Source organism: Haliaeetus leucocephalus, unplaced genomic scaffold, assembly GCF_000737465.1.
Source record: "Haliaeetus leucocephalus isolate CR32 unplaced genomic scaffold, Haliaeetus_leucocephalus-4.0 Scaffold450, whole genome shotgun sequence".
Classification (NCBI taxonomy): domain Eukaryota; kingdom Metazoa; phylum Chordata; class Aves; order Accipitriformes; family Accipitridae; genus Haliaeetus; species Haliaeetus leucocephalus.
This window is the reverse complement of record NW_010972886.1, coordinates 19,554,605-19,568,423: the sequence shown is the minus strand read 5'-3', so window position 1 is coordinate 19,568,423 and position 13,819 is coordinate 19,554,605. Positions and strand designations below refer to the sequence as shown.

Sequence of the window (13,819 nt, the reverse complement as noted above, 5' to 3'; positions counted from 1 at the left end):
CTGGACTTTGAGGTCCCTTAGCCACAGCACCCAACACCCTATCTCAGCCCACTGCTCCCTCCCCTCCAGCCATCACCTCCTGCCCTCTCATTCCCAATTTAAAGCCTTCTCCCCAGACTAGCCAGCCCCAGGGAGAGCTCCCTTACATGGATCCTACCTCTGCCACCCAAGAGGGTTCTGGTGATAAAAGCCTGATGGCTCTCATTGGCACCAGCTGCATGAGCAGACTCTGACCTGCAACTCCCTCCACTCCTCCTCCAGCCCTTCCCCTCGCTGGCAGGATGAAGGGGAAGACCACCTGGGCCCCTGACCACCCCTCCAGGGCCACAAAGTCCTGCTTGACCTTTCCAGGTCTCCCCTGGCAGTGTTGTGGTGCATCCCCTGCACAGCTGCCCTTCCCCACCAGGCAAAAGGGAGCTGCTCAAAAGCATCAGCCCAGGGAGGATGAGGACGGTGAAAGACTGAGGATCTGGTTTCTGACCCCGGGGTGCAGAGAGAAGAAAGTGTTTCCAGCAGCAGACAGGCCTGGCCAATGCAAGGGACAGCCCCAGGGCTGACCAGCTGCTCTGACCACAGCTGGACAGGCCAGATGTGGCCAGAGTGGTGGTAGTAACTTCCCAGCCTTTAGTCAACAGCAGCTTTGTTTAAGGCCCAGCTCATAGCTCTGTTGGTTAGTGTGGCACACTTTCACTTTTTTTTTTTTTTTTTAAACCACCATTCTTTGTGGTGGATGAAGTCCCCAGCCACAGGACAGAGCCCCAGGGCAGTGATCCCTGCCCTCCCCACCACAAAGGCAGGCTGCCCCATCTCCCCCAGACAGGGCAGCCAGCCCACACCAGCAGACAGAAAGGCTCCTTCCCTCCAAGAACTTGCAGATGAGCAAGCTTAGGCTCAGTGGTTTTTCCCATGAAATAAACAACATGGAGAAGCCTACTTAACGCTTCTACTTTACTTCCCAATAGATTATTTACTACAAAATATCCTGCCAAGACATTCAAATATTAAAACGCAGACTGTGTGGTACTAACTTCTACAGATTTGTCTTCTAAGGGCTAGTTTCAATATATTAACTTCTATTATTGTCCCTCCTTAACAGTTTTCTGGATAAAAGCTTACTTAGATAGGAAGTTGAACAGGTTGCAGTCAATAGGATTTACTGTTTTCAACCATCCTCACAATCAATACATATTTTAGAGAATTACTGGAAAAATCAATCAGGAATAGTTAGAGACATCTCTCTCAGTAAAAAAAGTAAATCTGCTGTCTCGGCATCTTAATATCCTTAAGCAGTACTGTGATAGTTTGTAGGAGCCTTTGAACAGTGGGTTTTGTGCTAATATGAAAGCTGCCGTCCAGTTCTTCCAGTTCTCAGATCACTGGTAATAGCTGCAGACTCCTGCACTTGCCCCATGACCTTTCCTTTTAATTGCTGGAAATCAACAGACTATTAAAGGGAATCAACTCCAGTACAGTGCTTTTTTTCCCCAAACAAAAAACACCTCAAGTCAATAATAGGAAAACTCTTCAAATACATTTATTTGTCACCAATGAAAATACTGTACAATACCCAAGAAAAGGGGCGGGGAAAGGCAATGTATTAAGACTGGCTTTCATCAATGTCTTTGTCTGGATCCATCTCTGCAGCTTCGCTCTCCTGTTGCTGTTTCTTCCAGAGTTTAGCCATAGCAAGCAGTTTGAGATTAGGCTGATTGGCAGTATCTTCTGGGAAAATATAATCATAGTATTCCTCCCAGCCAGCATCAGACTAGGGAAAAAAAAATACCACAAAGCAAGTTTAATTTGCATGTTAATGTTAGCTATTAGAAGGTGCTTCTAATAAGCATAACAGTGAGATAAAATTAAAATCAATGTTTGTCAGACCATCCCTCACAGCTAAAACCAATGAGCTGAACAAGTGTAAGACAGTACTACTTCTGCTGTGCACAATCAGCAGGCAGATTTGATGAACAGCCTGGCTATAGTTTCCCAAACAAAGTTAAGAAACAAACACTATCTGCATAGTACTACCTAAAGCTGTTTTGTCTACACTAGGAGTTTAAAGTGAAGGTAGCTTGAGCATTTGGTAGGAGTATTTCACTCTGAATCAACTGCCCACCTAGCCTGCTGAAGAGCAAGGAGCCCAGCAGCACATTTCAGGCCAATGCTTTTTTTCAATTACTGCAGTAAAATTGGTATGCACTTACAGCATCCATCAAAGTCGATTTTGCTTTGTGTACCAGACCCCAGCATAAAGCCACCAAGGATTCAAAGTGACTACTTGCACAATTTTTCCCCTTACCCCATCTTCAGCCTGCAGTTTTCTCCTCTTCTTTATTTTTTCAGGCATAAGTTTATCTATCCTCTCTTTAGTGGTGTCGGTTCCAAACTCCTCTTCAAAGTTTCTCCAGGATTCCAGAAGCATGACTCTCTCCTCTTTCTCCTCACAGTTTCGCATTGCCTTATTAGCCTCTTCATAAATCTGCCGGCACCTTGACAAACTCTCCTCCCTTCCTGCAGATAGCTCAAACTGTGCAAAGCTGATCCATACCTGTGGTGAAAGCAAATCAAAACCAAGCTGAAACCTTCATTCTGAAGCCTGATAGCTAAATGACAGTTTAAAAAACCAAAGCAGCCAAAAAACCAAATGTCAATGCAAGTCGAAAGTACTTTTTCACAAGCAGATACCTAGAAAATTCATGTTTGTTTCACATATATGAAATTTGCCTCATTTTGGCAAGACAGAATATTCACGTAAGCCACACTGACAAATTTCTTGTGGTTGTTTTGGGCCATGATAAATCCGTCTGAATTTAGTCAAATGACAGCATCAAACTACATTGGAAAAATACCAACTGTTTTTTCCTTGCAATGTTTTTGCAACTAAAATTCCAAAGCTACTCAAACAGGAGGAAGGCTGCTCGGAAACCTTCTGCAAAGCCTTTCATGGAAGATATGCCTGTTGTTATATGTAATTCAGAAATTTCTTTCCCCTTCTCATGGCACAGACACGGTACTGACCTTAGGTTCACTGTTGATTTGAAAAAGCCACACAATCAAAGCAGTCAAGGGTTTCCATCCACCATGGACCAGATTCAAGACCAATTCTGTGTTCCGCGTACCCAGACATACCTTAACATGCTGTGTTCGCTGAAGTAATCTACGGTAAAGATTTCTTGTTTTCTCATACTCTTCTTGCTCAATTTCAAAGTCAATGTAGGATTTCCAAAGAACCTGCAAAAGAGAAGTCTCTCATGTTCATAGCACACTGAGATAACGGGGGGTGGGGGGGTGGAGAAACTGGGGAAAAAAAAAAAAAAAAAAAGAAAAAAGAAAAAAAAGAGGCATGGATAAATGTGAAATTTCTCTGAAAAAAGTTTCGGAGATCTGAGTATTTATTGACTATACAGGCTAGGATTACGACTAAGCAATATCAAATCTTGTGCACATAATCCATTTAGCTTACTCCTGTAAGCATGCTTCTCCCTCTGTGTTTTATCATGGGTTTTATAGTCCTGCATACCCTGCTAAGAAACAGATGCTAAATTAATGAGACATGGGCTAAGCCACTACGGTAAGCAGTTCTGTTCAAGCTGGTAGATTATTTACATTTTAATTAGCCACGCTCTGTAATAAATACCTTAAAATTGTGCCAACTGTAAAGTTCATCCACCTCCTTACCTCTGGCATGTCTAGCCGGGGCTGGCCAATAGCCAACTCATATATTGCACGGGCTCTATCAATATCGCCAAGAATGGTCTCTAGTTCAGCAAATTTAATCCATGATGTGCAGTTTTCCGGTGCAAACTCCAGGAACTTTTCATACAGCTTTCGGCAACGATCAAATTCTCGTAATTGTAACTCCAATTCAATATAACCTTTAAACAGTTTGTTTTTTGGACATTTACCTATGGACGTCCCCTGTTATGCAAAAAAAGAAAAACCACTTAAAGATCTTGCAAGAAAAAAAACCAAAACCACTCTATTTTCTAAACATCTGTTTACTCTCTAGTATTTGAACTAAAATTCACTTTTGAGCAGAGTTTAAGACTCTGGTCAGGGCCAGTATGAAATCCAACAAAATGCAAAAGGAGTGTGCATCCATCAACAAAAACTCTGAAAGCAGAAAACCTTCTAACTTGTTATGCTTTTACATAACACGGGTTCCCCACAAAGTTATTAGTTGAAACTCACCCTGGTTCATCAAATGAACACTTCATCTTGCATCAAAAGCTGAAGAAAGCATAGTACCAGCCTGTACCAGTCTTCCAGGTAAGCAGTTCCCAAGTATCTTATAAAACAAATTATAACAAAAGAAACTGTCTCCTGGACCACCACTGCTATTCATCATCGCATAGAGAATTGTCCACGCACCCTGCCTGCTGACTTATGGTAATGGATAGATGGAGAATAATGTTTTAAAAAAATATTTCCTTTTTGATACGCTTCAGGTCTGAAAAAAGCTTTTTGTCCTAAGCCACGGTGCCAAGCTGTGAGAAAGCAGTCTCTGAATCTTAATTTAGGAATCTTTTAAAGCAAGAGTTAAGAATAGGCATATCTGAGACAGCTATGTAGTGAGCTTCACTGTTTGAGTCACTTCTGTAGACAAGTATTATTTATTAAGCACTGCAACCTTTGTTCCCTCAAGCTAACGTGAATTAAGTAATTTGAGATCAAATTCCCTTACTACAATTCTTCTGCACAACTTTCCGACACATTGATTATCTTGGTACTTAGTAAAAATGGAGGAAACCACCACTTGGGAATATCAGTTTGGTCATCATTATGGCCCTCCAGCTCTACAAATGCCTTTTCTATTTCAAAATATGCTCAGTTCTTCCCCCCTCACACCCCCATTACTATTTTCTTAAGCAGCATAGGCTCTAGCTGATCTCCTGTCTCCAAGTCCCAGCATCTCTCAGACCGTGGGAAAACAAAGAATCCACACACTATCTGCAGCCAGTGAAAATAAGGCAGAGCAAGGTGCTGACTGCATGCTGATGAGAGCCCTACCATCAGGAGCTGGACCTTCTCTTCTGCATGGTGACAGTGCGGGACCCTCACCTCAGGACAGGAGCAAGGCTTCTGCCAAAGAGGTGGTTCAAAGTCAACTCATTGCAAAAGAAAGAAGGAAACTGCTTGCCAAATCTGGGTGCACTCCAAACAAGTATTATGGCTGCAGCAGCAAAATCTGGTTTCCAAAATAAGAAAAAGGTGACCTAAAAAAAGTCTGTCAAAGAAATTAAACAACAGAGAAAAAGACCAACAAAACAGAAGCCTAAAAGAAACTGAGGAAACTTTACGCTTCTGGATGGGCCAAAGCACCCTTTCCAGAATCTACCATAACATTTACCCCTTAAAAAAAAGGCAGCCAGAAGCAGGGTGCTGACTGGTGACTATGGTAATGTTGAGCGACGGTATCTTAAGCCAAGCTAAACAGCAGCATGCTTCAGGACAGATGGTTGTCTTCTCCTGCAGGGAGACAATAACAGTCTCACAAGGGACTTAACCCCTCGATTTCAATTTTTTCTGGTCACGGGCAGGAGTCCAGCTCAAGAGACAAAGCTTTACTAGCACATTGGGGGCAGACTTGGTCCAGTATCAGCTACAGAAAGCCATTCGTGTTTATGCTCTTATCACAGCTGTGCCATGGGTTTGGAGGAAACCCCATCAGTTTCCTCGTTAAAGTCAAACCACCTCAACTGTTACCAACATTAGCTTTCTCTCAAAATTCCTAATGCTATCACTGAGCTTATTTAGAATATCTGAACTGAAGGGAAAGAAAGTTTTTCATTTCAAAACGTTTTGCTGCTAAAATGTACTCCATTGTTCTCTGACATGCTGACATTCACAGAGTGAATTCACACAGAAGCTCCTGAGCCTGCCCAAAGTCCCCACAATTGCTCCTGTCAGCAACCTGGTAGCCGGGACTCAAATGCTCTATTCGGCAGGTCTTAATTTCTGAAAGTCAAAAACTCCTATTTATTTAAAATACTTTTTAAAATGCTATTGTTAGCACAAGTATCATTTAAACAAATCAGCAGCAGTTAAAAATTTCCAAGTGCACTAAGCTGATTTGGGTACTCTTGCATTCAGATGTGTGTTTTGTCAGCTGAAACAAGAAAGCTGCATTCATTTCTGCCCGTGGCTAATTCATCATATCAAGCTACGCTTCTTTTTAAATCATACATGACAGTAAATACCGGTCCCTGCAGACTTCTCGGATGCTTTACTTAAGTGGATTAAAACAGCAACTTATAAAGGACAATTTAAGATCTTTTAATGCCATTCCCTTGTTAGTTAGTAAAATCAATTATGGAATTAAAAAAAGCTTACCAAAGCTCTTCTGGCAAGTGGAAGATTTTTTTGGCGTATTTCAAATTGTGCGTACAGCAGCCATATTTTGGCAAATGTAAACTGAAAGAAAAAGAACAATGTCATGCTTAGGCTGGAAGCTTGGTAAAAAATACTGCATATGTTCTTTAAAAAAATAATCATTCTGTCTGTACAAGAAGTTACTGCTACTGCAGTTAATTGCATTTGATCTCAATGTTTTCCTGCTGAAAAGTTGAGAGTTCATAATCCAAACCCACCTTTCTAGAACACGACAATATACCCCACAATGGATGAAAGCAAAAATGGCCAGAACAGAAATCTTCTCACAAAGAAAATAGCTTGCTAACTAATCGATTGATTGGTAAAATATCAGCTATCACTGAATCAATTAACAGCTAATCAACTCTTTATTACAGGTTAATCCTAATCTACACAGTTGATACTCAGGTGACATGATTAATGACAAACTAGAAAAGGAAGTACATGAACTAAGATTACTTGACATCCCAAGGCAATGCTGATTAATTGCTTTAAGGGTTTGGCTACGTGGATATTTTAGTTAAAGCTCACTGGCAAAAAAACCACAAAACCAAAAAATCAGTCTTGAAGACCAACTGTAATGGGGAATACACACCTGTAAGATGGTTTATCAAATGCACCTCCCTCAAGGAGGACCCTTAGACAATTAGAAACAGTTGCTATAAAAGGTGGTAACCCCATATAAAAGAGAGCAACAAGTATCCTGCAGTAATTACAAGTAACTAGGCTGAGAGCAGCTATAAAAGGACCAACCTGAGGAAGAATACAAGTGGGTAAAGAAGAGGTAAGAGTTCTTCCCTACTGCTTAATAGTACTAGACTACCCTCTGACCGTGTGTTATTTCAGCTTCTTAGAGCATGCTTAATAATTTGAAAATACTGGAGAAACCCTTACATCCCATCCGTATGAGGAAATCTGACATCAGTGTGTGGCCTGCTATTTCCCATTGATGATGCAAATTACAGCCATCTAACACCTTAGCTTGAAAAAAAATCTATCAATTTTGGAAGATGGGCATCATAAGAAACTGGAAGGGGTATTTAAAGTCCTGAGCATAGTCTTCATGAATGTGCTAGTAGCCATTTGGAGCTGTTTACATGCCTGAATCTTGGGGGGGCGGAACTAAAGGATCTTATCTTGGGAATTTTAATCCAAGACTCAGTAAAAACCATTGGAGGAACCATACCTTCTTGTGGGGAATGAGCTCGATACATGCCTGATACACTTGTCTGGTTCGCTCTGCATCCTGCAAGAACAGGTAAAATTAAATACTTTGTTTGCTGCTAAGATTACACTGTATTTTGAATCATGCAATGATTGCAAAATTGCAGAACAGTATTGTTAAGTTGTTTAGAATCATATATGCTTAAGATATAAATGTACTTATCTACTTAGTGTGCACAATTCAAAGAGGGTAACTTCTGAGAATCAGTAAAAGTCATCTTCTCAAAACAAGATTCAACACCAAGAATTTGACAATAAAGCCAGAAGTGTCCCCATTCTGGGGGGAAAAAAGTCTTTTCTCCTTTAATAGACAGTGAATAGGTATACTGCACTACAATTTTACAAAAAAGTGTAGCTATAATGTTACATGATTGATAACAGAAGAAATACTTGTACAGCCTCAGAAGGCCATGGTAGCAAGAATCTGACTGCTTCACAGAACAACTTCACAAATAGTTTTGTAAAATATAAAACTATTTCCCAAGTTCACATAACAGCCTGGAACAGGCAATTCAGATGGGGCTAGAAAGACCTACTTCTGCTTTTATTATCAGTGGGTTTCTGGATGAATTGGGGTGAAACTGAAATATTTTCTTTCCCTACGCATAGGAGGGAAAAATGAAGGGAAAAAAACCTGTATTTAAATAGCAAATCCTGTAGCTAGTTACACAAAACAAGCAAGACAGTATTTTTAGTTCTCGATTTTCTTATTAAAATATCTGTAGTATTTAATATAAGGAAAATGCTTGGAAAGGAAAGAAAAAAACCCGAGTTCTTACTACTTGCCTTTGCCTCCAGCTCTTCGTACAATGCATAGTTAATCCAAAGATAGATGTATCTTTTCCAATGTCTTTTCTCTTGAATTGGGGGAACATTGGCGATGGCTCTTTCATACACTTCTCGGACAGTCTCGGCATCCGTGTCACTTTCAACTAACCTCAGGTAGTCAAACCAGGCATCATAATTATGTGGATTTGCCTTCCAGAAAGATGGGAGCAGGGAAATGGGAAAGAAACTTCAGTAACTACAAATAACAGACCCTGTTCCTTTACTTACAGTTTTTATTCGGAATTTCTCCTTTAAAATAGATCATCAGAATATCAATGAAAACTGTCAGTCTCAGGTATGCTTAAGCTAGAGCTTGTGGGTTAAAGTGCATTTATTTCTTTATTTTTTACCTACAAACATTCTTTAAGTGAAGGCAAACAAACCAAAGTGTGAGAAGGGAAGAAGAAATGATGAAATATGCAGTATTCAGTGAATATTAGAAAGGTGTAGCACACCTGTTTTCTCACAAAAAAAGGTATTTATACATGTGCGGTGTCCTGTGACGGTTACTGCATAACAGAAGTGAAGAAGTAAGTTACAAGCTGAACTGCATCATCCCCTAAGATGACTGTGAAGGGTACAGAGCTCTGAGTGCAATAAAAAACTTGGGCTCCACAATCTACATGAGACTGCAGAAACAAAAAAGCAGTGAATGCAAGTATCATTTTTTCCCCCATGGATGGAATTCTGTCACCAAAAAGAACAGCGTTTTCTTGGTATTTTCTTGGACTGAGTATCAAGGGTAACATAAAACTTATCAGCCTTCATATCAGGAGACACTCACGTAACTTAAGCAGCAGCTGGATGTATGGTGAGCCCAGAGAATATTTGCAATGCATACCTTCACTTCCTCTTCATACTGGAATCTCCTCTTGCTGACAATGATGTCTTCAATTCCCCTCCTGTCTCCAAACTTCTTCTCAAAGATGGTATAATTCTTGAAGAGATTTTGGGCCTCCTGTTTTGGAATTCTGTCCAAGGCATACTTGTAGATCACCCTTACCCTTTCAAACTGAAAATATTAAATATCATGTGAATAACATTTACAAAGCAGTTCCTGTTCTCCTCCACAATTTCTCAATGAGCTTTTGGCAATATTTAATAGAATACAGAATCATAAGAGTATCTCAATGTAAATGATTGTTTTAGGACAGGACTAACACAGATCTCCCTGAAGAGTAAACTTCAGGCAGGGAGGAGGGAAATTCGGTAAATACCAAAACTGACCATCTCTTATTCATCTACAGGTTTGGAATATTTTTAAGAGGTGGTGGTTTTGGGGTTCACAGAATAATTTCAATTCCTTAATGGCCTGGGCACTTTAAAGAGACTGCCTGGGAAAAACATGGCTAAATCAGTTTTTTATCATGCAGGCCTACAACCTCTCAGAAACTTACAAATCTGAGGATATGTATTTGATCCGATGACACTATTCTCAGGCTTGGCAGGTTTGGTGCCCACCTTTCTTAGAACATAGCTCCTTGATGTTGCCAAAAGGCAAACAGAAGCTAAGCAAAGAGTTGTCTCCTTAACTCAGACTACAACAACAATATCTCATAAGGTGCTGAAAGACACAAGTATTGCAGCGAATGTTAAGTGGCCTCGAGTTTGATATTCATGAAGAAATCTTGTGGGGGCGGTTGGTATTAGTCTGATGTATTATTAAGGTCTTACTTCTTTCTGATTCTCCTCAAATTTTGCAAAAGCCACGTACAAGTGCTCATCCATATGCTCTTCTCCAAAGAACTCTACTGCCCTCTCGTATACTTTCCTTGCGTGAGCAAAATAACTGTGCTTCTCTTCAAAGCGGGCATACTTGATCCAGTTCTTAACATCAGGATGAACAATAACAAGTAGAGCTCTGTTAAAGAAACAGCGGCAGTCGAACTGGACATTTCAAATTGCATTCTTCCCAGTGACTACAAGGTCATAGACTAGATGAAACAACTCCCAAGGATGGTGTATGCAAAAAATGCAACTGGGAAGAAGGCACAAAACAGCTCTAAGCATGCAAAGCCTTTGTGCTGTACTGAGAACTTAAAGAAAATTTTAAAAGGGATAAAAAGCAAGGGTCAGGGAGAAGTTTAAGGAGGAGAAATCTGAAACAAATGATGACTGCAAAAAAGCTGGAAGCATGAGCACTGCCTAAATATACACTGTTGTGGCAGGATGTACATTCATGTAACTGAATTTGGAGGCATATACTAAACATGCTTTTAATACCTACTACTAGCTCTCAGCATGGTGGCTTACTCCCAACACCCCACAGTAAAAAGGAGCACAGGGACATAGCTGGAGATAGAACAGATGACAGAATAGAAATGAAGAATGTAGGCCTAAACCTTGGCAGGTGTCGTAATGCACTAAAAAGGATATATCTCTCATAAATGGTACGCGCCCTGTCCACCTCCTTGTATCTCTGCTCAAAGTTAATGTAAGAATGCCAAGCTTGCTCCTCTGGTTGCCACTCCATCCACCGTTCAAACACCTGACGTGATCCAGCAACATTCCCCAACATCTCTTCCATGTAAGTATACTTATACCTTGGAAAACAAGATCAAGTTTTTACAATCACAAGTAAATGCATAAATTACAAGGATTTTTTTGAGTGCTTAGTAAAAGCATTACTGAGATTTCTTCACCTGTTCCCCACTTGCATCCCAGAAATGCCTATAGATACTGCTGTGATTGGCAGCATGCAGGTACACAAATATCCTTCTCTCCCAATACCCTTACCACTTGAAAAGTACAAAACCTTTCCAAAACTTAAGCCTTCCTCTTTTTTTTCAGACTAGGCTGAAGACTTGGAGAAACAGACAACAATGCACTTCTGCATGATACCAAAACAGAAAAATGACCTGTAGTCTTTGGGGGTAGAAGCAATGCTCCGTTCTCTGCAAACGTACCAGAACTGGTTCACCCTGGGGAGGGTGGTAATGGCTCGATCCCAAATGTTTCGGGCATGATTAACCTGGCGGTTCTTCATTTCCATTTCTGCATATTTCAGCCAGAGTGTGACATTTCTGTAGTCTACATCTAAAGCACGCTCGTAAATGGAACGGGCTCTGGAAAGCAAAGAGAAGTAAGTTGTGCATATAACATGCCTCCAAGACTTTGATGGTTTGTCAACATGTGTCTTAAAAGGTTTATAAGATATGTCTGCAGCTGCATCATAATTACCTCTGTATTTCTTTCAGGCTTTCCTCCCATTGTGCATACTTTATCCAGTTACTGATAACAGTCCTGTTTTTTCTTATGTTATCTTCAAAAGTCTGAGGAGAAAATTATTTCTGTAAGAAATCCCTCTGTGCAGACCAATCTTGTCATAAATGGCTTATGGAATACTATTATTATTTGAATGAATTCCAAATGTCTCGCATCCATGCAGTTGTAGCAACAAAACACACACAATACAACACTTCGTAAAAATTGCATAACAGAGAAGATAGAAGTGTTGTTCATCATACAGATTAGGACTAAACTCAAGTTCCTGCAACCTAATACCTGAAATACTGGCGGAATAATAACCGACAGCACTAAAATCTTGCACTTTTTTTTTTCTTTTAATCTCCTGCTTAATGTTTCAATAGCAACATTACCTGGACAGATGGAACCAGTCATTGCAGACAACCCTGAACGTACTTGGATGCACCAGCATGAGTTTATTCATTTTGACCTTTGTGTTTCATTGTTCTAAATTTTTTTTTTTTTAAAGCAAGATGCCTTATTCTCATTCCAGGAATTTAATATGCTGACATCAACCGTGCTGGTCAAATTTCACTCCTCAGTGCAATGGTGAGAGCACCTTCAGTCTTGTGTTTGGCTATTGTCAGGATCAATGCTAGTGGTATTTAACTTGTGGCTAAACATGGTTTAACACAGTTAATGTGGTGGCTTGCTACTGCCATTCATATCAGAGATAAAAAAGGTTAACATCAAACATTGTTTTTGCAGTTCTGTGGTGTTGATCATCTGACTCCATTTGCTCTGTGTGTACTCGAGTGAGGTACACCAGCATCCAGCACTGTAAGGCCCAAAGTCTTCACGAGGAGTCCTAGCCACTACGGTAAGGAGGGAAACGAACACCCACTAAGGGCTGAGTACAGGGATGCTGTGTTGTATTGCAACAGTTGCCAGTGCTGAACATATGCATACATGCTTCAGGGAATGATAGACCTAGTTTATGCTGTCTGTATCTAAAAAAAATTGCTGAGTGCTGAAAACATTTAAAGTTCCCTGTTAGGGCTATGCTTGCTTTGCTGATCCAGGACAGCAATTATTAAAGGAAAAAGCAGAACAAAACCGTAGATAAGTTTGCACAAGCAAAGCAATTCCTCTAAATAAAAAAAAAAAATTACAGCTGAAATCTCACAGGCAAAATGGTCAAGTTTCAAGAAAAAAAAACACACCCATGATTAGTGCAGAAAGTTGTGTTCTAAAGTGTGCTAAGTAATACCATAATTATACAGAATAGAAATATCACTTGCAAACACACTGTGTTGTTTTTGGTTTTTTTTAAACAGCTGAGGTGGAAAAAACAGCTGTGTTACTGTAAAGCTTGCTAATGTTCTGTCATGCTGACTGCCCAGATACTAGTGCTGATGAAGGAACCACATATAAAACATGTATGTAATTACCCTTGCAATGTTGTGAATGTACTGAATGTGCTTACATGTGAGATGATGCGTACTACCACATTTTATGCTAAATGACACCTGTTGAACTTACAATTTTTGCACAAAAGTAGCATTTTCTATGAAAACATTGGGTTTTCTCAAGAATTGTTATTCATCTGGAAAATCCACAAGTAATACAGGCTCCGTCTTGTTTAAGTTAAAGCACAGTAAAATGTTAGTGCTTTATACGAGCATCAAGGTTAGAGTTTCCCCCTACCACCCTTTACCTTCCTCTTCCGGAGTTTGTAGTCGTTTAGCTCTTCAACATCTGTGATCTTCTGTTGCGGAGGCGGTGGAAGAAGTTCAAGCTCTCGCTCTTTTGCTTCTCTTAAAAGCTGTTCTGCTGTGATCTGAACTTCTGCAGGTGCTTTATTTTTCACCTGCAAAGTAAGGGGGCTCGATTTACATTTTCTCCTTCTAATGCAAAAATCCCATCCCCCCCCCCCTCCGGCCTAATTTACGCCGGTGGCTTACTAGGTTCGGTATTTGCCGAAGAAGGAGGCGGAGGCCCCGGGGGCGGACAGAGCCTTCTGGCCAGCGCTAGCCCCAGCCTACGCGGCTCCTGCCCGGGGCACGGCACGGGAGAGGCGGCTGCCGGAGCGGGCCACGGCAGCCGGCCGTGCCTCACGCCGCGTTTCGGCCACTGCGAAGCTGACCGGGAGCATTGACCCGCTTTCCGGAGGCCGAGGCCAGGCCGCTCCCGGGCGGACGGACGGACA

General features: G+C 40.9%; 1 protein-coding gene across 1 annotated transcript in view; it reads right to left on the bottom strand.

The window, feature by feature from the left end:
• Positions 1–1,516: 1,516 nt before the first annotated feature.
• The window catches only part of CRNKL1 (crooked neck pre-mRNA splicing factor 1), a 22,883-nt gene continuing 10,580 nt past the window's right edge, over positions 1,517–13,819 (bottom strand). The window contains exons 2-14 of the mRNA XM_010574913.1: positions 13,328–13,480; positions 11,605–11,696; positions 11,331–11,489; positions 10,801–10,967; positions 10,099–10,277; positions 9,266–9,436; positions 8,383–8,574; positions 7,559–7,618; positions 6,334–6,414; positions 3,679–3,918; positions 3,130–3,231; positions 2,300–2,548; positions 1,517–1,765 (exon numbers count right to left, since the gene is read on the bottom strand). Coding sequence (XP_010573215.1) covers positions 1,598–1,765; positions 2,300–2,548; positions 3,130–3,231; positions 3,679–3,918; positions 6,334–6,414; positions 7,559–7,618; positions 8,383–8,574; positions 9,266–9,436; positions 10,099–10,277; positions 10,801–10,967; positions 11,331–11,416 — 1,695 coding nt within the window. The 5' untranslated portion in view covers positions 11,417–11,489; positions 11,605–11,696; positions 13,328–13,480 and the 3' untranslated portion in view covers positions 1,517–1,597. The remainder of the gene's footprint in view (positions 1,766–2,299; positions 2,549–3,129; positions 3,232–3,678; positions 3,919–6,333; positions 6,415–7,558; positions 7,619–8,382; positions 8,575–9,265; positions 9,437–10,098; positions 10,278–10,800; positions 10,968–11,330; positions 11,490–11,604; positions 11,697–13,327; positions 13,481–13,819) is intronic.